The 27,023-nt window shown below is 45.6% G+C and overlaps 1 protein-coding gene across 2 annotated transcripts in view; it reads right to left on the reverse strand.

Moving 5' to 3' along the window:
* POU2F1 (POU class 2 homeobox 1) overlaps positions 1 to 27,023 on the reverse strand; it is a 118,497-nt gene that overhangs the window by 10,500 nt on the left and 80,974 nt on the right. For both annotated transcript variants that reach the window (XM_069760594.1, XM_069760595.1), the window contains exons 3-13: positions 26,459 to 26,559; positions 24,700 to 24,753; positions 17,733 to 17,852; positions 10,950 to 11,129; positions 10,720 to 10,846; positions 10,129 to 10,223; positions 7,748 to 7,921; positions 5,337 to 5,478; positions 4,587 to 4,732; positions 4,142 to 4,321; positions 381 to 489 (exon numbers count right to left, since the gene is read on the reverse strand). In XM_069760594.1, the coding sequence (XP_069616695.1) occupies positions 381 to 489; positions 4,142 to 4,321; positions 4,587 to 4,732; positions 5,337 to 5,478; positions 7,748 to 7,921; positions 10,129 to 10,223; positions 10,720 to 10,846; positions 10,950 to 11,129; positions 17,733 to 17,852; positions 24,700 to 24,753; positions 26,459 to 26,559 (1,428 nt within the window). The remainder of the gene's footprint in view (positions 1 to 380; positions 490 to 4,141; positions 4,322 to 4,586; positions 4,733 to 5,336; positions 5,479 to 7,747; positions 7,922 to 10,128; positions 10,224 to 10,719; positions 10,847 to 10,949; positions 11,130 to 17,732; positions 17,853 to 24,699; positions 24,754 to 26,458; positions 26,560 to 27,023) is intronic.

The following is a 27,023-nucleotide window of genomic DNA, read 5'->3' on the forward strand; positions in this document are numbered from 1 at the left end:
CACAGTGACTGCACCAGCAGAATAGTGAGTGCAGCTCTGGGGTATAATACAGGAGGTAACTCAGGATCAGTAATGTAATGTATGTACACAGTGACTGCACCAGCAGAATAGTGAGTGCAGCTCTGGAGTATAATACAGGAGGTAACTCAGGATCAGTAATGTAATGTATGTACACAGTGACTGCACCAGCAGAATAGTGAGTGCAGCTCTGGGGTATAATACAGGAGGTAACTCAGGATCAGTAATGTAATGTGTGTACACAGTGACTGCACCAGCAGAATAGTGAGTGCAGCTCTGGGGTATAATCCATGACGTAGCTCAGGATCAGTACAGGATGATCTAGGTTTATAAATGATATATAAGGTGATATATGCGCTCACCTGTGGTGGAGTAGCTGGTCACGGCGGCGGCACTGGTTAATGGCAGCACAGGGTTTACAGTTAGCGTGGTCGCTGCGCTGCTCGTCACAAGGCTCGGTGTAGAGGCCACCTAGAGAAGCACAGAAATGTCAGCGCTCAGGACACAGATTAATAAAAACACAATTGAATCTTTGTCATCTGATTTATTAACTAAAAAAAAAAACAATAAAAAAACACTGGTAATGCTATTAATGCTATATCGCCACCATATTGTGCACAGGCGACCTGGAGATACCTGAGGACTGTATAGAGAACTGCAGGAGTAGAAGAAATGATGGAGCAGATGTGCAGATGTAATGGACGTGCAGAGGACGCACACCTGACCTAAAACCAGCAGCGCCACCATTAGGCCGCGTTACGGTCAGAGCAGTCAGGTGAGACGTGCGGCGTCGCGCACAGTTAATCACTGACAGCCGCCACCTGCTCGCTGCCGCTCAATTACCCCGAATAAGCAGGGAGAGCAGAGCAGTGAAACGCACGGGTATTTATAAGCCGCGGATAAATCATTCTGTACAATTCACTGCTTTACACCTGACCCCGGCTGCTGTCGCTTTAAGGAGAGACGTATGACTGACAGCGGGCGACGGGTAAAATGATGGTCACAGGGGAAGATTAAAAAAAAGCCACTTCAATAGGCAGCACAGTCTAGGTGCCGCATGCGAAAAATTCTCTCCCACAACATATAATGCAAAGGCAGAAATCATCTTCAGCCCTTAGAGACGGGTCCCATTTTTTATTTTCCCAAGAGCCATTACATTTTTCTTAAGGGGTGCGGGGGTTTGATTGTGACAAAAAGCAAAAAAAAAAAAAAACCTTTGAGCAAAACGTTTCTCTTACAAATATTACACACACACATATATATATGAAAAAGGATTGGAAATCCGAAACGTCGCCACGCCGTTCAGGCACTAAAAGCCCACTTTTTCTATTTTTTTTTTGTGTGCGGTTTTCCTTTTTTTCTTATTGTTGGAGCCATTGGAATATTGGTTTGGAGAGCTTTGCACTACAAATGTGGTAATATGATGCTGTTCTAATACATATATATATATATATATATATATACACACACACACTATATAATTGTGTAAGGGTCACTTCCATCTTTCTGTCTGTCACGGATATTCATTGGTTGCGGCCTCTGTCTGTCATTGAATCCAAGTCGCTGATTGGTCGCGGCAAAACAGCCATGACCAATCAGCGACGGGCACAGTCCGGAAGAAAATGGCCGCTCCTTCCTCCCCGCAGTCAGTGCCCGGCGCCCACATACTCCCCTCCAGCCACCGCTAACACAGGGTTAATGCCGGCGGTAACGGACCGCGTTATGCCGCGGGTAACTCACTCCGTTACTGCCGCTATTAACCCTGTGTAACCAACCTTTTACTATTGATGCTGCCTATGCGGCATCAATAGTAAAAAGATCTAATGTTAAAAATAATTAAAAAAATAAAAAATCAACATATACTCACCTTCCGGCGCCTTTCACGCTCCTAGCGACACTCCGGTGACCGCTCCATGCAAGCGGCAGGTTCCGGTGGCAAGGATGGTATGCGACAAGGACCTGCCATGACATCACGATCATGTGACTGCGACGTCATCACACCCTGGGACCGGAAGCTGCCACGCGGTGACAGAACTACAAGGGGCCCTCGGATCAGAAGGTGAGTATGTTTGTTTATTTTTTAACCTGTGACATACATGACTGGGCAATATACTACGTGACTGGGCAATATACTACGTGGCTGGGCAATATACTACGTGGCTGGGCAATATACTACGTGACTGGGCAATATACTACGTGGCTGGGCAATATACTACGTGGCTGGGCAATATACTACGTGACTGGGCAATATACTACGTGACTGGGCAATATACTACGTCACTGAGCAATATACTACGTCACTGGGCAATATACTACGTGGCTGGGCAATATACTACGTCGCTGGGCAATATACTACGTCGCTGGGCAATATACTACGTGGCTGGGCAATATACTACGTGGCTGGGCAATATACTACGTGACTGGGCAATATACTACGTGACTGGGCAATATACTACGTGGCTGGGCAATATACTACGTCGCTGGGCAATATACTACGTGGCTGGGCAATATACTACGTGACTGGGCAATATACTACGTGACTGGGCAATATACTACGTGGCTGGGCAATATACTACGTGGCTGGGCAATATACTACGTGACTGGGCAATATACTACGTGACTGGGCAATATACTACGTCACTGAGCAATATACTACGTCACTGGGCAATATACTACGTGGCTGGGCAATATACTACGTCGCTGGGCAATATACTACGTCGCTGGGCAATATACTACGTGGCTGGGCAATATACTACGTGACTGGGCAATATACTCCGTGACTGGGCAATATACTACGTGGCTGGGCAATATACTACGTGACTGGGCAATATACTACGTGGCTGGGCAATATACTCCGTGACTGGGCAATATACTACGTAGCTGGGCAATATACTACGTGGCTGGGCAATATACTCCGTGACTGGGCAATATACTACGTAGCTGGGCAATATACTATGTGGCTGGGCAATATACTACGTGACTGGGCAATATACTATGTAGCTGGGCAATATACTACGTGACTGGGCAATATACTACGTAGCTGGGCAATATACTATGTGGCTGGGCAATATACTACGTGACTGGGCAATATACTATGTAGCTGGGCAATATACTACGTGAGTGGGCAATATACTACGTGGCTGGGCAATATACTACGTGGCTGGGCAATATACTATGTAGCTGGGCAATATACTACATGAGTGGGCAATATACTACGTGACTGGGCAATATACTATGTAGCTGGGCAATATACTACATGAGTGGGCAATATACTACGTGACTGGGCAATATACTATGTAGCTGGGCAATATACTACGTGAGTGGGCAATATACTACGTGGCTGGGCAATATACTACGTGGCTGGGCAATATACTATGTAGCTGGGCAATATACTATGTGGCTGGGCAATATACTACGTGACTGGGCAATATACTATGTAGCTGGGCAATATACTACATGAGTGGGCAATATACTACGTGGCTGGGCAATATACTACGTGGCTGGGCAATATACTATGTAGCTGGGCAATATACTACGTGACTGGGCAATATACTACGTGACTGGGCAATATACTATGTGGACATGCATATTCTAGAATACCCGATGCGTTAGAATCGGGCCACCATCGTGTGTGTGTGCGTGCGTGCGTGCGTGCATATATATACACACACACATAGATTATTATTATTAATTTTATTATTATTTTTTTAAATATCTGCCTTTTAATAAAGTAAAACATTTAGCTAAAAAATATATATTTTTTAGCACCCTCCTTGGGAGAATAAGCTCTGCCTATGACTTGGCTTCCCAGGGACACCATAATAGTGGTATGGAGGCCATTGGTAACTCAACAGCATCCAAATAGACCCCAAACATCTGGATCATGGTACAGAGCTCCAAACGCACCACAAAAGTAAATCATAAAATTATGTTTCCCTGCAGCCACCACTAGAGGGAGCTCAGGCGCTTGCTGAATACAGGGACCATTGAGCCCTATGTAAAAGTCTACACAGTGCTCCTGAGCTCCCTCTAGTGGCTGAACACTGCTCTGCAGGGGATTTTTAATACAACTCCATAATATCTACAAAATATTAAGAAAACCTAAGCCTTTCTGAAACCTTACCAAAGGAGTCGGACTTGGGTACATTGCTTTGATGGGAGAATTGCTGGATAAGCCGCTGCTCGGAGGGTTGATCCTTTTTTCCTTCTGACGCCGGTTACAGAACCAAACACGGATCACCTCCTTCTCCATGTGCAGCTGGTCGGCAATCATGGTGATCTCCTCCGAGGTAGGCTTTTGGTTCTGTGTTAGAAATCTAAGTGAGAAATTACTGACACAAGACATGTTCCCTACTAGGGCTACGACCACTGAGACCCCCAATGTTCCCGAGAAGGGGGCTCTCAAATTCCCTACCACTATGGAGCGGTGGCATCCCAGCTATACTCTGCCCGCCCCATAAACGATGAATGGAGCGGTGGGGTCTACTGTGAGCCCCATTTTTGGGAATGGTGGGTGGGGGGGTCCCAGTGGTCGGTCCTCCAGACAATCAGCACAAGTCAGGACTGACCTCCAGGAAACTCTTCTCTAAGGCCACGCGTATGTTGGTCTCTATGCTGGTGCGTTTTTTCCTCCTGCGGTTCAGCCCCTCGATCCCATGCCCGGGGGAATTCATGACGTTGGGGCTCGAGAGAGCAGAGTCCGTTGTGATGTTCTCTGGGGTAATGAGAGAGAGTGAGAAAAAGAAAAAAAGATGATTTTTCTAAGTCTGCCCTAATAAAGAACGATTTTCTTATTATAACCTTGTACGAAAAGTTCCAAATCTTCTGCACAAATACATATTCTCACAACTGAAAACGGACATCTAGTAAGTTATAACTTATGAAACTTCATATGATCCTTTAAAGGGGTTGTCCGGTCCAAATCGATAAGTGTTCAGTCACATAGACTTATTGATTCAGAGAGGACAGCCCCTTTAAATGAAAAAAATAAAAAATAAATAAAGAAGTGTTTCCTGCAGCCACCACTAGGGGGAGCTCACTGCACTAATATGGAATTGTACGTGCAGGGAGGATGCAGTGAGCTCCCTCTAGTGGCAGCCGCAGGCAGCCAGAAAGTTGATCATTATGTGTAGGTGGGGGGGGGGGGGGTATTATACGGTGCACAGCAAGCAGAATTGTATGCAAGGGCCGGACATGCTATGAACGGGTCAGTCCGACATCCGCTGTGGTCATCATATCCCCATGTGGTCTGCAGATAATGACTTGGGAGATCTAAGCAGAGGAGGCTGGGAACTTTACAGCCGCTGTCACATGCTCACCTGCGTCGTTCAGCCACTTCTCCAGGAGAGGCTTTAATTTGCACATGTTTTTAAAGCTGAGGTTCAAGGCTTCGAAGCGAGAAATAGTAGTTTGGCTAAAGTCATTTCCATAGAGTTTGCCCATAGCAAGCCCCACATCACCCTGCAAAAGAAAGAAAGAAAGAGTGGCGAGTGCTCGGATGTGTCCACACGGCGACATCTACAACCGCGCCGTGCAATTTATACTCCTTGTACAGCAGAAAAAAAAGGCCTTCACAAAAAAATGCAGCAAATACTGCAGTATGAACAGGGCCTAAACAGATCCCTATGAAGTCGTCCATTCAGGTCCTTAGTCATCAGCGGAGGCGTTATCTGGAAATGCGACCCTGACTCTGATGATAAGGAAACTGCTGGAAACTCTACCGTAAAGGACTGGAAGTAAGAGTCTAAAACTGCCCCTAGTGGCCGGTGTGAAAAGTGCAGGATTACACATTTTATTTTGCACCTCTGATCAAAATGACTGTTATTGTGAACAGTTAAGCAAGAAGAAATGATCTCTGAAAGGCCTAAAGTTACAGATGACACATTTCCTTTGCATTTTAGGGGGAAAAAAAAATAAAAAAATTGTCATAGTTTACATTTTAATAATTACAAAATGGAAAGTGGGCCGATAAAAAAGTTTGGGCACCCTTTGAGATGTGTGCGCTCAGATAAGGTCTGAAACCCTGGTCACAGTTATTAGCCTGTTAGGCCCCTTTCTTTTTTTTCGACGGATCCCTATTTTCGCCGATCCTACTAGCTAATTGGATCCTTAAAAAAAACAACAAAAAAACAAACAAACAAAAAAACGGGGCATGCTCAGTTAAAAAAACAAACGGAATCTCTCGCTGGATTCCGTCACTTGACGGATCCGGCACCCATAGGCTTCCATTCTAGCAAACGAAGGATGGCAACGGATCCGTCGCTGTCCGTTTTTCGACGGACACACACAAAAAAAAGGTTACTATGTTTATTTTCTTGGACTGCTGGATAAACAATTTTCAACGGATCCGGCAAAAAACGAGGCCATCCGTCGCAAATACAAGTCTATGAAAAAGAAAAAAAAACGGATCCTCACCATAAAATACAGCGTCAGAAGTATGCAAAAGAAGATCTAAACAAGCCTGATGCATTTAGGAAACAAGTCCTGTGGACCGATTAGGTTAAAATAGAACTCTGGTCCCAATGATAAAAGGTATGTGTGGTGTAAAAGGGCACAGAATTTCAGGAAAAGAACGTCTCGCCGACCATTAAGCATGGGGGTGGATCTATCATGCTTTGGGGTTGTGGTGCATCAAATGGCACGGGGAACATTTCACGGGTAGAGGGAAGAATAGATTCAATGAAATTTCAACAAATTCTTGATGCAAACATAAAACCATCGGTAAAAAAGCTGAAGATGAAAAGTGAAGAGAGGAAGAGGATGGCTTCTGCAAATGGATAATGATCCTAAACACACAGCAAAATCCACAACAGACGACCTCAAAAGGCGCAAGCTGAAGGTTTTACAATGGCCCTCACAGTCCCCTGATCTGCGCATCATTGAATATCTGTGACAAGACCTCAAAATAGCAGAGGAAGCAAAACGACCCAGGAATCTCACAGAATGGAGGACAATCCCTCAAACAAGAATTGAAAGACTCTTGTCTGGCTACAGAAAGTGTTTACAAGCTGTGACACTTGTAACAGAGGTGTTATTTAGTTACTAACCATGCAGGGTGCACAAACTTTCAAATTGACCCATTTTCCTTTTTTGTAATTTTTAAAATTTAAAGAATGACTTTTTTTTTTTGCCTATAATACATTTTTCTTTAGACCCTATAGAGATCATTCTTCTTCAACTTGCTTATCTGTTCACAGTAACAGCAATTTTGACCAGGGGTGCACACACTTTTACATGCCGCTGTAAGTGCAAAAATAAACCTGTCCCATCTTACAGAAGCTCTTGCAATCACGCATTGGTTTTATGCACGTATGCAAAATATGTGAAGCGCTTGGTGGAGCCACATGACTCCCAAAAACCATCCTGTGCCCGGTTCACCTGCTGTGTACACGGACGGGGGCACTTAATACCCCTTTGTGTGATTTCAGGGTGGTGAAGCCGTTTGCTACACTTAAAGAGCGTAATTAAGACTTGTAAAGGTTACGTGCTCGCCAGCAGCATTTAGGAGTATTAACCTTTAAGCCTGAAATTCTACATTAGCGAGCAGGAAAGTGTGCGGGGTGAGGAGTAAGAGCAGGGGCCTGCTGAGAAAAACACCGAGGCTTTTAAACTGTAGGTTTAGGAGGAAGCTACCTGTTTATTAAGGGACGCCTCCCTAGATGGAGGTGTTAAGTGGGTGTCCCGCTGGGATGAGGGTCACTGCACCCCCTGCCCCCCACTTTGCTTTTACCTGAGTGAATCCGAGTTTGATGCGTCTTTGTTTAAAAGTCTTTGCAAACTGTTCGAGCTCCTCCAGGTCGCTGGGTTCCTCCAGGCTCGGAGTGTCGATTCGCTTTGGTGTTGTCTGGCTCTGTGGAAGATGTTGTACAGGGGTCGCAGCTATTGTGCGGGTGGGGGTTGCTGGCTGTGAAAAAATAAAGGGGTAGCCCCAAAAATCAAGGGTGTGCTGAAACAGCGCCACATCTGTCCAGGTCTGGTATTGCATTCACGCGTTTTACGACCAATATGGGGCAGTAACGCTCAGATTCTGCAGCCTCCAGAACTGGTAACCTGCCTCAATCACTGCGGAGCGCTATAACGGCCCCATATTGGTCGTAAAACGCGTGAGTGAACTTTTGTAGGCTCACGTTGTAGCGGCGCTGCAGGATTGCACCCCTACGTACTGGCGCTGCAGGATTGCACCCCTACGTACTGGCGCTGCAGGATTACACCCCTACGTACTGCCGCTGCAGGATTAGAACCCGACATACTGGTGCTGCAGGATTACACCCCTACGTACTGGCGCTGCAGGATTACACCCCTACGTACTGCCGCTGCAGGATTAGACCCCGACATACTGGTGCTGCAGGATTACACCCCTACGTACTGGCACTGCAGGATTACACCCCTACGTACTGGCGCTGCAGGATTACACCCCTACGTACTGGCGCTGCAGGATTACACCCCTACGTACTGGCGCTGCAGAATTACACCCCTACGTACTGGCAAAAAACACATGGGCCACCTGCATAGCAAACAAGTCTGTAGAAACCTGTTCACACCACCAAAGAACTTAAAGACACAAAAGTGCACAGAGGTAAAAAAAAAATACTATGTTGTAAAAAAGTCACAGTAAATACGCAAGTGCTAGTCAAAAAATGAAAAAATACAGGGTATTTAGTAAATACGTTTTTTTGCAAAAAAAAGTGTGTTAAGCTGCTCCACCAATCGCCAAGGTATACCCATAATAGAGCAGTCCTGTCTAATGTATATAATCCCTATCTGATGTATTTAAAAACCTGATCATCTGTATAGTACCTGTATGAACAGGGCTCAGAGACAAAACGTATTAACGTTTTGCATTGTGGGTCATTTGCATTGTAGCTGTTCCATCTCGCATGTTCTACGTGTATATTTTCTCTCTGAGCCCTGTTCATACAGGTACTATACAGATGATCAGGTTTTTAAATACATCAGATAGGGATTATATACATTAGACAGGACTGCTCTATTATGGGTATACCTTGGCGATTGGTGGAGCAGCTTAACACACTTTTTTTGCAAAAAAACGTATTTACTAAATACCCTGTATTTTTTCATTTTTTGACTAGCACTTGCTTATTTACTGTGACTTTTTTACAACAGAGTATTTTTTTACCTCTCTGTGCGCTTTTGTGCCCTACGTACTGGCGCTGCAGGATTGCACCCCTACGTACTGGCGGTGCAGGAATACACCCCTACGTACTGGCGCTACAGGATTACACCCCTACGTACTGGCGCTACAGGATTACACCCCTACGTACTGGCGCTACAGGATTACACCCCTATGTACTGGCGGTGCAGGAATACACCTCTATGTACTGGTGCTGCAGGATTACACCCCTATGTACTGGCGGTGCAGGAATACACCTCTATGTACTGGCGCTACAGGATTACACCCCTATGTACTGGCGCTACAGGATTACACCCCTATGTACTGGCGCTGCAGGAATACACCCCTATGTACTGGCGCTGCAGGAATACACCTCTATGTACTGGCGCTGCAGGATTACACCCCTATATACTGGCGCTGCAGGATTACACCCCTACATACTGGCGCTGCAGGATTACACCCCTATGTACTGGCGCTGCAGGATTACACCCCTATGTACTGGTGCTGCAGGATTACACCCCTATGTACTGGCGCTGCAGGAATACACCTCTATGTACTGGCGCTGCAGGATTACACCCCTACATACTGGCGCTGCAGGATTACACCCCTACATACTGGCGCTGCAGGATTACACCCCTACATACTGGCGCTGCAGGATTACACCCCTATGTACTGGCGTTGCAGGAATACACCTCTATGTACTGGCGCTGCAGGATTACACCCCTATGTACTGGCGCTGCAGGAATACACCCCTATGTACTGGCAATGCAGGAATACAGCTCTATGTACTGGCGCTGCAGGATTACACCCCTACGTACTGGCGCTGCAGGATTACACCCCTATGTACTGGCGCTGCAGGATTACACCCCTAAGCACTGGCACTGCAGGATTACACCCCTACGTACTGGCGCTGCAGGATTACACCTCTATGTACTGGCACTGGTGGGTGCAGAGGCAAGGAGAGGGGTGCGGGGTCTGACCTGTGAGGTGAGGGTGATGCTTGGTTGAGACTGCAGGAGGTTGGCTTGGCTTTGCTGAGGTAGCTGTGTTAGGAGATTCTGTGCCTGCAGGAGGCCTGGGGAAAGAGAAGAGAATCGGTGAGACGCCCAGCGGAGGAGGAGGATCAGGCGCTCAGGTTCTCGCGTCACCAGAACATGGTCCCTGAAACGCGTCAGGATCCGGAGACGGCTGTACGGCACTTAAAGGGCCTCTCTTCCCGAGCCGTCCGAGTCCGGGGTGACGTCTTGTTCTGCACGTAATTAGCTCAAATACATTTCCGATCTTCTGTCTGACCTGGAGAAATGTTCCTGTGCACTGGCGTGGGGGGGTTCGGATACCGTGCACCCGCATAGTGTCCACGATGCCCTCAGTACCACCCAGGGTGCAGGAAAGTCTCATCGTGCAAGATGATCAGGGTGCGGTGAAGCCAACATGTGCACAAAGGAGGACTCCTACCGCCGAGACCCCGATCCAGCCGGACACAACGTGCTGCATCCTGAGCGCTAACAGCGAGGGGGCAGAATCTGGTGGACAGAGCGCGAGCCTGACCCAGGGGAGATGGCCTCGGTTACCTTGTTGCCCCTGCGGCGTCTGTGAGATGATGAATTGCGCTGGCGGCAGGTTGGTCGTCGGATGCACCAAGACAAATTGCTGCAGGTTAAGATTTTGATGCTGAAGTTGCTGCAACTGTTGCAGATCCTGAAAAAATATAAAAAAAATAAATAAATAATCAGACGCGTTTCACCTGCAAGATTGTAAAATGTGTATACAGACGACGGGTGGAGCGATGTGGGGAACTGACCGGTGCAATCTGTAGTGACTGGGGGAAGGGGATCTGTGTCACTGGAGTAGCAGCAGAGGCGGAGATGGTGGCGCCGGCGGCGCTATGCTGCTGGCTTGCGGAGTGCTGTACGGCGGCTGCCAGCAGCTGTGCCTGCGCCTGTTGTAGGAGCAACTGTTGCTGGGTCGGCGTCAGTGTTAACTGCAAACAAAGAGGAGAAAGGATGTGAATATAGCAAGATGGCGTGCAATAACGGCGAGCAAGTAGTAAAAAGAGCACTCTTAGGGTACACCACCCACATGGGACAGCGATTCTGGTCACGCTCAGAACTTCTTCTGTTTAACAAAGCGTGGACTCTGCAGTTGCAGGGTAACAGAAGCAGCGCGGCCCTGGTGCGGGAACACGTGGCCGATATCCTCCCGATGCACCCGCTGCATCCGGCCCGGTGTGAACACTCCTACACCACCAGGTGTCAGCTGGACCGGATCCATTCACTCACAGAAAGGAGAGCACAAAAACCAACTACATCCCCTGCGGTGCAGGAGCGGCCCAGACCTCCGGAAATGGCGTGCCGGAGAAGGGACGGTTCAGGCGGCGCAACAGTAGGCGTCACGTATCACTGACCTTGTGCCACTTCCAAAGCTAATTGGTTTTTTTTGGGAGCTGAAGCCAAACCCCCGATTCATTTTCAGCGCCTCTACGCCTGCTCAGCCATTCTAATCACGTGTGCAGACGGCGGCTCTGCTAACACACCGACACCGCCTAATAAAAACCCCAAATGCAACGAGAAGTCACAGCGGCGACAGATCCCTTCACATGCAGCCGGAGACATGGCTTTAATTCTAGATATACTGGGGACAACCAGCTGTCAGCAAACCCCCCCGACCTGTGACCGTCAACAGCCGGAGGTCAGGGGGCACTGGTCTATACGGGGAGACTGCATTGGCTCCTGGGTCCCTAAAAACAAACAGCTTGTGGAGCACCAGCCGCCCCAGAAGTAGAGGTTAACGACAAGAGTCTGCCTCCTTTTGGAGGACCCAAATCTCACCATGTAATACTTCTCTTCTCCTGTGGGGGAGCTGCAGGAAAATTAGACGCTTGCTTTCCGCCTTTCTTGACGATTGCAGTTGATCAATTTTGGCTCCCAGCTATAAGGACGGCCAGTGTTCAGCTCATTTAGGTGGAAAAAGGAATCATTCTAAGTGGATAAACCCTTTTAAAGGGACGTTTGCATTTGTCTTAAAGAAGAATTGCTCGCTTCTGGGACCTGCACTGATCACGAGGGTTTGAAGTCAAACTATACTAGATCGAGGAGGGACTTGGGTCCATGTGCATGTCAGGTGTCCCCCGTTCTGCGCAAAAAAAAAATCCTAATCAAGTGTTTTTTTGTTTTTTTTTCAAGAAAATGAGCCATGAGAGTTAAGTAGGGAGCCAGGAGAGTCAGAGAACAGCGAACACGAGGTGTATAAAGCCCATATAATGTGACAAGTTAAGGGACGCAGGAAAACACTGGGGACCGTCCCTTTAAATTTCCCAACGCTGTAAATGTGACGGCGGAGTAGTACGAGGATTGCAACCTCCTTTCATGCTATGGAGCATTACCCGCCAAGTTTTTATCCACGGAGAGAAGTAAGAAATCGCCGGGTCGCTCCAGACACGACTCTTGTGTCTCCAGTTCGTTCTCGAGAGACGCGAGCGACATTGAAGTGTGCGGAAAATATGTATAATTTCTCATAACATACGAAAAATTGTCAGCGTGAAGTAAATGGTACACTCGGGGCAGCAGATTGTTACTTTCCACCAGTGCTGGGGGGGTTTACATCGTATCAGGCGGTGGGTGATGACGGCGAAATTACAGGTCTGGAGCGCAGGCACTTTAAACAACAAAAAAAAAAAAGTCCTAAAGCATTAAATAAAGGCGGACGCGGCTTGTTACACCGGTGTTAAACGGGGGAAAGAAAAAGGGCATTTGGAAACATTTTTTTAAGACCTGGTGATTATCCTTGTTAAAAGATAAAATCCCAATAAAAACATTTGAAAAAGAAAAAACCTGGTGATTAAAAAAAATGCTGGGAAAAAAAAAAGAAAATCAGGAAACGCCAATAATTACAAGAATAATTTCCAATTATGCTCTGGGGTTTTTTCCCCCAAAAAAGTAGGAAAAGTTTTATTACACTGCGCCTCCATTATTGGAGATGGTTTAAAAGAAATCAAAACATTTATATATAAAAGTTTATAAATTATTTATATATAACTTTTTTTTCTTCTTTTAAATACAGTCATGGACGAAAGTGTTGGCACCCTTGGAAATCGTGCCACAAAATTATGTATTTCACATTATTTCAACAATATTGAAATTACACGTGTTTTGTTATACACGTTTATTTTGGAACGACACAAAAAAAACAAAAAGGAAAAAAGGCAAGTTGAACATAATTGTTGACACCTTTCCAAAACTGAGTAAACCGCTTTGTTTCCAGCATATGATGATCGTTCAGACTCACCTGTGGCAAGTAACAGGTGTGGGCAGTATAAGGGGAGAAGTTGACTCAATCTTTGCTAAGCTTTTTTTCTAAAGGGAGTAATCTGTAGTTCCTCTGATGTAAATTTGAGGGAAATATCCCAAAAATCCATTTTATTATATTGTATGTTAAACCTAAATTTAAGATTCATATCATTCCGATTCAGATAACGAACTTAGTCCCCCGGCTGTCTCCTCACCGTACTGACTCCACAGCCCTGATTGGAACAAAAAAAAAAGAAGAGAAAAAGATGCAAATTGACACCATTTCACTCAATTTCAGGGCAAAATTGTTGGCACCTTTCCAAAATTGTGCGTAAACAACTTTGTTTCAATCGTGTGATGCTGGTTCAAACTCTCCTGTGACAAGTAACAGGTGTGGGCAATATGAAAATCACACCTGAAACCAGATAAAAGGAGAGAAGTTGACTCAATCTTTGCATTGTGTTTCTGTGTGTGCCACACTAAGCAGGGAGAACAGAAAGAGGAGAAGAGAACCGTCTAAGGGCTTGAGAACCAAAATTGCTGAAGAATTTCAAGGTTACAAGTCCATCCCCAGAGATCTTGATGTTCGTTTGTCCATGATGCGCAACATAATCAAGAAGTTTACAACACTGCAGCTGATCTACCAGGACGTGGACGGCCGAGAAAAATTAATGAAAAGTTGCAACGCAGGATAGTCCGGATGGTGGCAAAGCAGCCTCAATCAAAAGAAATTCCAGCTGTCCGGCAGGTTCAGGGTGCATCAGTGTCAGCGCAAACTATCAGTCGACATTTGAATGAAATGAAACGCTATGGCAGGAGACCCAAGAGGACCCCACTGCTGACACAGACATAAAAAAAAGCTAGACTGCAATTTGTCAAAATGTAGGTGAGGAAGCAAAAAGTCCTTCTGGGAAAGTGTCTTGTAGACAGATGAGATCAAGATAGAGCTTTTTGGTAAAGCACATCATTCTACTGTTTACTGAAAACGGAATGAGACCTACAAAGAAAATAACACAGAACCTACAGTCAAATATGGTGGAGGTTCAAAAATGTTTTGGGGTTGTTTTGCTGCCTTGATTGATTGGGTGCCTGATGATGCCAAACATACTTCAAGAAACCCCCAGACATGGATGGAAACAAAGCACTGGAAAGATCTGAAGTAGCCATCGATGAGTTCGGATCTAAATCCCATTGATCCCCTGTGGAAAGATCAAATTTGCTGGTAGGAGAAGGCGCCTTCACATATGAGAGACCTGGAGCAGTTTGCAAAAGAGTCGTCCAAAATTTCAGGTCAGAGGTGTAAGATACTTGTGCATGGTTATAGGAAATGATTAATTGCAGTTATTTATTCCAAAGAGTGCAACCAAATATTAAGTTGAGGGTGCCAACAATTTTGTCCTGACCATTTTTGGATTTTGTGTGAAAATATTTCCAAATTGCCACGATTGTACGGACCTGGGAATCATGCTACCATCTCAATTTTAAAACACAGTAAAACCCCGAAAAATATATATATATATAACCATTCTCATGCGGCTGTGTTGCACTATAGGTCTTGGAGGAGAAAGAAAGAAACATGGTTATGGCTGATTGGGGCCAATAGGGAGGAGCAGTTTCAGCTTTTCTTCTGCTCATCTACCTCACAACGTTGTGCAGTTTGCCATTTCTCCATCCACCAAAAAATGGATAAAAAATAAAGCAAATCTTGATGTAAAAAAAAAAAAAATTTCAGTTGTGTGTTCACAGCTGTTATGGAGATCAATGTATCTCCATGGTTACAGACTACAAATTCTGTAGTCGTCTGGTCACATTTCCTATCACTTATTCTATTGTTCGAGGTATTATATTCTAAAGAGGGTAGAAAAGGTCTCATGGGAGTAAGTAAAGCTGGGAAGATGCGGATCAAAGGCTTGTACGGCCGATATCTAATTCTCCCGACTTCCCCACACACATGCACATTCTGCTCAGCTGAGCGTGCATGTACGGCGGATGGGCCAGAGGTCTGATGGCGGCTGATGTCTCTTCAGAGCCAAATAACTGGGAACCTGGGTCTTATTTAGTGATCAAGTCAGACACTGATTAGGACCGAGCAGCGGACCGATTCCCACCGAGCAGAGGACCGATTCCCACCGAGCAGAGGACCGATTCCCACCGAGCAGAGGACCGATTCCCACCGAGCAGAGGACCGATTCCCACCGAGCAGAGGACCGATTCCCACCGAGCAGAGGACCGATTCCCACCGAGCAGAGGACCGATTCCCACCGAGCAGAGGACCGATTCCCACCGAGCAGAGGACCGACCGAGCAGAGGACCGATTCCGACCGAGCAGAGGACCGATTCCGACCGAGCAGAGGACCGATTCCGACCGAGCAGAGGACCGATTCCGACCGAGCAGAGGACCGATGCCGACCGAGCAGAGGACCGATGCCGACCGAGCAGAGGACCGATGCCGACCGAGCAGAGGACCGATGCCGACCGAGCAGAGGACCGATGCCGACCGAGCAGAGGACCGATTCCGACCGAGCAGAGGACCGATTCCGACCGAGCAGAGGACCGATTCCGACCGAGCAGAGGACCGATTCCGACCGAGCAGAGGACCGATTCCGACCGAGCAGAGGACCGATTCCGACCGAGCAGAGGACCGATTCCGACCGAGCAGAGGACCGATTCCGACCGAGCAGAGGACCGATTCCGACCGAGCAGAGGACCGATTCCGACCAACCAGAAGACCGATTCCGACCGAGCAGAGGACCGATTCCGACCAACCAGAGGACTGATTCCGACCGGAGGACCTTGGAAATGGACAATTTATTTCCATCTGCTGTTAAGACTTCGGATATCAAAACTTTGCTTAATGCAATGAGCATCTGAGGAGCTCCCACAAAGCACTGCTCTCCGCACCTAAATATATAGAAGGGCAGCGGTACTGCGGCATTAAAGGGGTTTTCCAATTTCAGGAACAGTTCTGTGTAGAAGGAAAAAAAACCCCACTTCTTTGCTCACCCCCCTCACCAGGTCATCTTGATGCTCTGCTACTGGTCTCTGATTGTCTGCAGCGCTGATGTCACTTCTACAATATTGCAGCCAATCACTGAGCTCAGCAGCTCGCACAGTCTACATTGCACCTCTGTTCAGCTTGCCGATTGGCTGCAGTGCTGTCCATGTGACATTAGCGCGCAGATAAACGGAGCAGAGACTCAGTGCTGGACCTGAGTAGAGTGTGTAAAGCACGATTACTATTATTAGTATACACAAAAATATTGGGGGCAGAAGTCTACTGAAGCAAGAAAACCGCTTTAAAAGTTTAAGGGGCGCTGTGCCCCCGTCTCCACGTAAAATGCAAAAAAGTGAGAGATGATATTGACGTGAACAGATTGCGGTCCGCACATCCACGCGTTTCTCACATTTGGCACGGGCGCGTTAACAGACGATTATAAAGTCTGGAAGTAGTAATTATATCAGGCATCAATCTGTCAACATGACAGAACTTATTCCAGTAAATTTGGGGGAAAAAAAAATTGGGTGAAAAATATCTGCTGAGAAAAGAAGAACGAGAGAAAAAAAAAAAGCACCAACTTAATAGAACATAAGCAGATAGGTGAGGTTGCTTAAAGGGATATTCCGGAGTGAGCAAACAAAGGTTATTTAATGCACTAGGATGAGAATTCATCTGGAATATCACCCCCATTCGGACGTACGTGGGGCCGGGTCACTAAAATCCGCCTCGTTCTACAGGTCAAGCTTCTAAATCACACAAGAACGACCCATATTTCAAGAAGAAGTCTGACCTAGCTCCTTATTTTTCCTGCAGTGACCTCCGCTGGAGAAATACAGTACTGCACGACAAGTGCAATACAATAAGACTTGCTGCGTCCTCCAGAGACGGCTCGGGGAGGCTTTGCCACCTCCATCCATAAATTTAAAGGTTTTTTTTATCCCCTTAACATGGAAGCCGTGTAAAACATTACGACCTACTCAACCACACAAAATAGAAACTAAAAAGAAAAAAAAAATGTTCCATCCCACATTTCTTCGCATCCACAAGGCTGGACCTCCAGGGCAGAACCTCCTGACGGACAGCGCCGCCCTGTGACTCACGCTTTTTAGTTTTTTCATTTTTTTTATGGGGGGTATGAGGTCATCTGTCCATGCAAATTTCAAGTAAATGCATAGAAGAAAAAAAATTAAAAGACCCCCACCATCCGATAACCCCCCCACCCCTGCTGTGACATTCCGCCCTGCAACTCCAGCCTCCATACGCTACAGATACAAATCAACAGTATTTCGGGATTGCTTACCCCAGTGATTTGTCCACCGGCCACCATAAGCTGTGTCTGGGGGATGGCCGCCTGCAAGGAGGGCTGCTGGGAAGGCTGGACTGCCTGCGGGGGCTCCCCGGGTTCTTCTTTGAATTTAGTCTATAATATAGAAGCCTCGATTACTCAAAGAAGCTCTACGCCCCATTATACACCCATGGTACACGCTCCACGCACAACTCAAGCTCCCCTCACCAGCGATTCATTGCTGGGGTGTGTATACTTTTGCAATGGTCTTTTAAAAAAAAAAAAAGTTAAAGAGTTAGCGCAACTTTGCACTTTTTTTTTTTTCATTAAAAAAAGTGTCGTTTTATGTATACAGCTCTGATGCGGACCCATGTGTTTGTATAATACGTGACAACTTTTATCCCATACCTTCTCCACCCACCCCAAACGTGTCCTCCGTCAGGAAAACTTCTAGTAGCGCTCTTGCGAATCACGGAGATCTTCCCCTTTGTTTTTCAGGATTTAGTTTCCATGTCGACAGACTACAAACCCTGTGCGTAGTCAGATCCTACAGCCCCCTGCACAAAGACAGAGGAGTACCATGCGACTGCAGGATCAGACTACGCGCAGGGTTGGGTTGTAGTCTGTAACCATGGAGACACATAGGTCAGCATTGGAATTGTATACACAAAAAGAAAAAACCCTCCAGGAATGGGGGCATCATGTGCCCTCTTTCATAACTGCTGAATTTGAGCAAAATGATTGGCAACGCCAGACCAGAGCCCTATAGACTGCCGGCATCCCAGATGCCTCTTCGGAGGTAATCCCGGTGTGATGCCAGAAGAGGCACCGAGGATGCTAGCAGGCAGGAGGGGGTCTGCAGGGCTCAGGACCACTGACACGGCTGCTGAACCAGGGTCCTTTTTGATACTTGTACATCATTTCCATAAATAAAAAAAAGTTGGAAAACTTTCTAAAAACTTTGGGAGGAATTTTCTGACACTGGTGTTTTACAGGCCGCAGTCTTAACGGGACAGAGAACAATCTGACAAATGTATTAAGAGGCGCCCGCCATAAATTTGGTTGATCTTGGGCTTAGGTTTGAGATGTTCCAAATGCAAATTATAAGTGATGGTAAAAGTGGACCACTCCGCCTTCTCGCTATGGATCCCGCCTACTTTTAAAAAGCGCCAAAGTCACAAAATACAGCGCACCCCGTGAATCTGCAACTTTGCTATGCCACAAAACTGGTGTAACGTTTTTAATAAAATACATGTAACCAGCTATGGAGGCCACTCGGGGAGACGGCGGATTACAGGTCCCCGCCGGAGCAGCAGCCGCTGCAGTCAGTGCTCCGCAGCCGGCGTTTATGTCGTCAGGAGTCATTTACAAGATCTGCTGATACAAATCATCCTTACGTCACACTTCCAGATTAGCACTGTGCGGGTAATTGAATGCGGCACGGTAAGCATGTTCGCGTGACACGGCCCGGGCGGTGAGCGCACGGTGACACCGTATTTGTATCTGCCGGCTGCATAAGTAGCCATCTGCTCAGCGACACGGCCACTTAATACTAATGGAGATCCCGGCTGCAATCATCACAAGGAGACGACATCTTCAGATCTACACTGCTACAAACCACGCGGCTTTACTGTATTTACTGCCTCTAACGCCAGCTACCAATAGCTGAAGGTTTTCCTCGAGGACGTGTATACTTATGCACCCATGTTCTGCCTTTTATTCCAAAAAGCAAAGGTGCATATAGTCTTGATTGGAAAATCCTACTAATTTTAAGTCTACAGCTCCTGTGCAAACATATGTGTCTCCATGGTTACGGAATTACAAATTCTACAAGCAACGCTGCAGTCATACGTTACTCCGCTCCCATTCTGTTCCTTCTTGATTGTCTATGGACAATATAGAAAAACAAAAGGAGACATCTTTGCAAATGGTCACCATTGTTTCGTGTACACAGATCCTATGCATCTCCATGGTTACAGACGATAAACAAACCCTTTTAAAGGGGAGCTTCATCGAATTGTTTTTATTTAAACAGAGTACCTTCTCCAATTTCCACTGTTCTCCTGATTCTGGAACAGTTTTTCTTTTTTTTCTGTGCCCCTCCGTTCCAAAGTTACGCCCCCCAGAAATAAAGATGAGCATGTATTAGAGGAGTTCTCTGTGGGCGTTTTCTATTTCTGATCTGCAGCTGACCAATCAGTGCACGGCCACACCCACAGTGAAGTTCTATAGTGTACGCCCGGTAGGTTGAAGGGAAAATTTGCACCTTAAGTCCTGGAGGGCATAACTTTGGAACGGAAAGGCACAGAAGAGAAAGAAAAACTGTTCCAGAATCAGCAGAGAAGTTAAAATTGGAGGAGGACGCAGATTGAATTAAAAAAATACAGTGAAAAGTCCCCTTTAAGTCAGATTTTAATGGAAAAAAATTAAATATCAGCATCGAAAACCTGATTCTTTTTTTACTTTAAAATGCCAAAAATGACTGCTGCGTCCCGCTCACATCACCCAGTCTAACTCTATAACATCCCTGCGCCAGTATTTTGTGCCAAAAGGTGACGGAAGGTTGTCAGACGAGTCATGACTACCTCAACGGCTATTAGACTTTCATGGAAATAAACAAATACTCCGCAGTGGAGCGATTATACAGAGCGACTACGGAGAACATCAGTGTCTGCGAGGACGAGAAGTGCAGCCTCATCCTTAGAGACCAAGGCCCCTAAACCGCGCCGCGTAATTTTCCCTAATGAAGACATTTCATGCAGTCACAAAGAATATGCAGCAAAATAGGAGATAAAATTGATTTGTCGGCCAGGAGAAAAGCATTAACACTCATGAATGTGTTCCTCCTGGGAGCGTTCAGCCTGCAAAACTTCCATTTATGTGTCATAATGTGAGTGATTGAGACTGGGAAACGTATAGACATTGTGCAACGTCACGTCTGCTCACCATGATGGTGCACATAATGTGACGAGAAAAGGGACGAAGGCGAGGGGACCGGTACCGAACAAGGCACGACACAGAACTGGACCAGTACTATATGTAATATCTAGTGTATGGGGGCAGTAGTATAGTACCGTAGTTATATTCTTGTACATAGGAGCAGTATTATAGTAGTTATATTCTTGTACATAGCAGTATTATAGTAGTTATATTCTTGTACATAGGAGCAGTATTATAGCAGTTATATTCTTGTACATAGGGGCAGTATTATAGTAGTTATATTCTTGTACATAGGGGCAGTATTATAGTAGTTATATTCTTGTACATAGGGGCAGTATTATAGTAGTTATATTCTTGTACATAGGGGCAGTATTATAGTAGTTATATTCTTGTACATAGGGGGCAGTATTATAGTAGTTATATTCTTGTACATAGGGGCAGTATTATAGTAGTTATATTCTTGTACATAGGGGCAGTATTATAGTAGTTATATTCTTGTACATAGGGGCAGTATTATAGTAGTTATATTCTTGTACATAGGGGCAGTATTATAGTAGTTATATTCTTGTACATAGGGGGCAGTATTATAGTAGTTATATTCTTGTACATAGGGGCAGTATTATAGTAGTTATATTCTTGTACATAGGGCCAGTATTATAGTAGCTATATTCTTGTACATAGGGGCAGTATTATAGTAGTTATATTCTTGTACATAGGGGGCAGTATTATAGTAGTTATATTCTTGTACATAGGGGCAGTATTATAGTAGTTACATTCTTGTACATAGGGGCAGTATTATAGTAGTTTTATTCTTGTACATAGGGGCAGTATAATAGTAGTTATATTCTTGTACATAGGGGCAGTATTATAGTAGTTATATTCTTGTACATAGGGGCAGTATTATAGTAGTTATATTCTTGTACATAGGGGCAGTAATATAGTAGTTATATTCTTGTATATATGGGCAGTATTATAGTAGTTATATTCTTGTACATAGGGGGCAGTATTATAGTAGTTATATTCTGGTATATAGGGGCAGTATTATAGTAGTTATATTCCTGTACATAGGAGCAGTATTATAGTAGTTATATTCTTGTACATAGGAGCAGTATTATAGTAGTTATATTCTTGTACATAGGAGCAGTATTATAGTAGTTATATTCCTGTACATAGGAGCAGTATTATAGTAGTTATATTCTTGTATATAGTGAGCAGTATTATAGTAGTTATATTCTTGTACATAGGAGCAGTATTATAGTAGTTATATTCTTGTATATAGTGAGCAGTATTATAGTAGTTATATTCTTGTATATAGTGAGCAGTATTATAGTAGTTATATTCTTGTACATAGGAGCAGTATTATAGTAGTTATATTCCTGTACATAGGAGCAGTATTATAGTAGTTATATTCTTGTATATAGTGAGCAGTATTATAGTAGTTATATTCTTGTACATAGGGACAGTATTATAGTAGTTATATTCTTGTACATAGGGGCAGTAATATAGTAGTTATATTCTTGTACATAGGGGCAGTATGATAGTAGTTATATTCCTGTACATAGGAGCAGTATTATAGTAGTTATATTCTTGTATATAGTGAGCAGTATTATAGTAGTTATATTCTTGTACATAGGAGCAGTATTATAGTAGTTATATTCTTGTACATAGGAGCAGTATTATAGTAGTTATATTCCTGTACATAGGAGCAGTATTATAGTAGATATATTCTGGTATATAGGGGCAGTATCATAGTAGTTACATTCTGGTATATAGGGGCAGTATTATGGTATCTGATCCGATTTTATATTACTTAGAGGATAATTATGGCACGAGTTGTGTGATATGTAGGAAGCTCCTTTTCTCTGTCATGTCCTGTCGGCGATCATCGCGATAATCGTGTAAATGAACATTACCATTATCGTTTATAACAGGAAATAATAAACTGCGGCGTTATTGCATGGTTGCATATGGATAGAGTGGGAGCAGTCACAGGTCTGAGTGAAATTCTGTAGTCTTGAGGATAGATGACGGGGACAGAGAGGAGCGCTCGGGTGCGTGCGTTTTATGGTAATTAGGGCCGAGCATTTGAATCCTGCATTAATTTGCATATTTTCCACCACCTGTTTCAGGGACTGCAGAGACGGCTAATTAACATAAAGCTCTGATTAATTCTGCCAGTCATTCGGAGATAATTACAGCGCAGGACGGTAAACATTGCGCTCCGGAGATGCTGCCTGTTTGCCAACATCCCTCTTGACGTGGTGGTGGTGGGAGGGGGTGGGGATGACAAAAAAAAAAAAAGTTTTACCATGGCAACGACAGACAATTTTTAAGCTTCTTTCACTGGAAATGGAAGGTCATCGTCGCTGCATAGTAACGGCTCGGCCCCCTCCGCATCGCCGGCTCTACCTTCCTCTCAGCGCCGTCGGGGGGGTGATCACAATCCATTGTCGTCCGTGAAAGGCCTCGCTGGCAGATAGGTAAGAAGTGTCGCGGTGTCCTAGGCAAAACAACGAGCGACCTCTCCCGATGACTGATCGCAGGGGCTCCATTTACCTTCTCAGGGGTTTCGGTTCAGCAACGGCATGGACGCCTGTTTGCCTAAGTGGTGACTAATGGAAAAACAGCGTTGGGGGTCCTGGTTGACCGTCGTGTGGTGGTAAAACCAAGAGAGGGGTCGTCAGGGGTCTTGGTATGCAGCCCCCCCCCCACTCGCCAATGTTTGCAGATGAGCGCTCACAAAAGAAAACTGCGCGAGAGGAGAAGGACAGGTCTTCAGCGCTGGCATACCCGACAGCGGGTGACCACTAGTATGGCTGCCATTCGCGGGATGGCAAAATATTGGAATACGGGAAATATCACTGCATTTCGGGAGAGTTCCCCTTAGTGGGCGAGGGTGAGGCCACACTAGAAGGCAGAACCCGGCTCCGGAGTGTTACGGTAGGACGTGCCGTGTTCGCCACCAAGATGTTCAATGGCAAAGATGAAAGTGGGCTACCGGGGTAAAGAGAGGTTTAGTCCATGACCTCTAAAGGAATGGTCTCACCGGCCAACAAGGTGACGTGTTGATTACTAGGCGGCCAACACCTGACCCAATGCCGAAAAAAGGGATCAGAAATGTCCCGTAAAAAATGCCGAGAAGGACAAGTATGTTCACTCGGTCTATAGGACTGCAAAAGACGAAGGTAGTGCTGTACTCCTCCTGTGCAACTGACTGCCATGATTGTAGGATTACAGGAGGTGCGGTGGTGGTGGTGGGTCACGCAGTCGGTCACCCAGAGATCAGTAAGGATGGACAGGCAATCACCCTTAAAAAAAAAAAAAAAAAAAAAAAAACCATGACCGGTCTTCTTTTAAAGTTAAATACCTTATAATAATCCTTGATCTTCCCCCGATTCTGACGATCTGTTCCATTTTACGCTGCGTCACTCCATTGCAGAGATATTTGCATTTGTTTCTTCGGGAGCAAAGTATTAAAAAAAAAGACAAGGAGAGATTTCACAGTCTTCTCTGGGGGCGTGCACTTTGACTCTACCCTCCTGCATGCTGCCAATCATAGCCCAGCAGCCTCTGAGACGGATAGCTGTGATTGGCTGCATCTGAATAAGCACACGACCCCAGAAAAGACTCTGAAGATACAACCAGTTCCGCTACAAGCAGAGATTTCTCATACTGCACTTCTAAGAGACAAATGTGGATATCTCTGCAATGGAGCGACGCAGAGAAAATCGGAAAAGAGTGTCAGAATCAGGCGACCATGGGCTTTATTAGAAGGTAGATCTTGTAGTAAACTACAACTCCTGGTGCCAAGCTGATGGACAAACTTTTAGCATTCTCTCTCTATGAGCCCACTGAAGAAGCTTTATGATCTGTCTCTGCGGTATAGACTCCAGGAAAAAAAAACCAAGCCAACTCCAGCACCTCCCTGACAATCTGCAATCAGCACCAATGTGCTGTGAGCTGAAGCCACCGGTACAAGATTAAGGCACTCGCGCTCCAGCAAAAATGGCGGACCCCCAGCGAGCGTCACTATGATGCTTACCTGTACATTTAAGGACTGTGCAGCGGCCTGTAAACTCGTGCCAGCGAGCTGGACCTAGAATACAGCGCAAACACAGTCAAAGCTTGGCTCGCATAGAGTTAAACGTACAGTGGCTTGGGTATTATAATGTGACTATAGACAGTACTATACCCCGTAAAAAATAATAATTAAAAAAAAAAAAAAACACAATGCCAAATCATAGCGCCACCATATTGTACAGGCAGTGTCGGGTATTCCAGTTCAGTTCCAATTACTATAATTCAGAGGAGTTGCAGTACCAGACACAACCTGTGGTCATTAGTGGCGCCATTTTTTTAAGCCATGGGAGCGCACATTTAAAAAATGGTCACTTTGTGGAGAAATAAAAAGGCAAAATCAGGGATTCAATAGTAACTAGTCGATATTATCACATGTAACGGATCTGTATATTCTATCACTGGGTGGGCTTCACACATTATGTAGCATCCAGTAAGCACGGTGGAGGCCTTTCTGTGCGTACAGGCAGAAAGTTACTTCCTGTCGGCCATATTTGCTTTTACAAGGCTGCATTTTCTGGCACTTGAGAGGTTAAATCTTCCCTCTTTCAGTCAAATTGTGGACTGGGTGTCAGCGACCCCATGTTTGATCCTTTATCGGACACCAAAGGAAAAGGATCGTATGATGACATCGCCACACGATGACATCACCACACGATGACATCACCACCTGGTATATGGGACGAATATTGACGTTGCATCGATGGCAGGCCAGTTGAGACTAAGGAAGTGTTGCGTGAGCATCCATTTCTAATGATCAGGACGATACCTGCCAGGTCTGCCGGCTTTTGAAACAATAGGATAACACCTTTGAAATGGGGTCAGTCAATAATTCAGATTTCTGAAGCCGGTCAATATCTGGACAGTGGTCATTAAAGTGGGTTATCCCTTATCTCATTTTCATCCCTAAAGTCCTTTGTGTTTTTAAAATTTATGTTCATTGTATAAAAAAAAAAACCAAAAAAAAAACCTTTATTTTTGCTTCCGCTAATCAGCTTTCTGAACAGAATCAATCTCCTTCCCCCTCTGGCAGCCGATAATGTAATCCAGTCCTAAATCCCCCAATAGAAGGCATTTTCTTGGCTCTTTTTGTACGGATTGCAGAGGCTTTGCTGCTGGCCTGACAAAACCAAAAACCTGTTTGACCCCTTGACAGAGTCCGACCTCGACTGGAAGTTCAAGAGAAAAGCACGAGGGTAATCTTCAAGGTTTAAGGAAGAACTCCGGTCATCACGTAACCCTATGCTGACTGTGCTCTTGTAATATGCCGATGATGACAGATTGAAAGTGGTGGAAATAAGATGTAGGAATATCGTATCCTCACAGCCGGAGGAGCTTAGTAGAGGACAACCAGGGCGGCCTTTTTAAGAGCACTTGTAGTTGTAAAATAAGCTCCAACCTCGGAAAACAATAATTTTGCAGTCCAATTCAACCCAATACTGATTGTTTACACTTGTTCTGTTGGCTTTTTCTCAACTGGAAACCATCAACAAGAAAAATCACAGATTCATCAACAGCAACTTGCTGACTGTTTCTATGTAAAAAAAAAAAAAAAACAGAAACAAAGACAAAAACACAAAGATGCCGAGATGTAACAGATGCCACAGCTGTCACATGGTGACTGTACGACGGAGGAAGCTTCACTCCCATAGTTGTGCTCTGTGTTTTGGGAACACGCCACGGGCGTTCCTCCCGCGCTCTACCTGCACAGGCCGCGCTCTCACCTGGTGGAGATGTCCGAGGAAGGCCTGTGCCTGGGCTGATGAAATGGCCGGTCCCACAGGCACCGGTTGTTTTTGAAAGTCCAGACCATTTGTTTGTGTGCCTGCAAATACAAGGAAAATAGTGACACTTTGCTCTGCGGAGTCAAGTTCCAGAGAATTAGGGAGCGAGCGGGTGTGTGCAAACCAGCAAAAATCGGGAGAGCACCACTGTGCAAATAAAGGGGTGTGAAAGGACAGCGAGCTGGGGGCAAAACAAGGGGACAGCGAGCCGGGGGGGGGGCAAAACAAGGGGGCAGCGAGGCGGGGGACAAAACAAGGGGACAGCGAGGCGGGGGACAAAACAATGGGACAGCAAGCAAAACAAGGGGGCAGCGAGGCCGTGGACAAAACAAGGGGACAGCGAGGCAGGGGGCAAAACAAGGGGACAGCGAGCAAAACAAGGGGACAGCGAGCAAAACAAGGGGACAGCGAGCAAAACAAGGGGACAGCGAGCAAAACAAGGGGACAGCGAGCAAAACAAGGGGACAGCGAGCAAAACAAGGGGACAGCGAGCAAAACAAGGGGA

This window comes from Ranitomeya imitator, chromosome 3, assembly GCF_032444005.1.
Source record: "Ranitomeya imitator isolate aRanImi1 chromosome 3, aRanImi1.pri, whole genome shotgun sequence".
Classification (NCBI taxonomy): domain Eukaryota; kingdom Metazoa; phylum Chordata; class Amphibia; order Anura; family Dendrobatidae; genus Ranitomeya; species Ranitomeya imitator.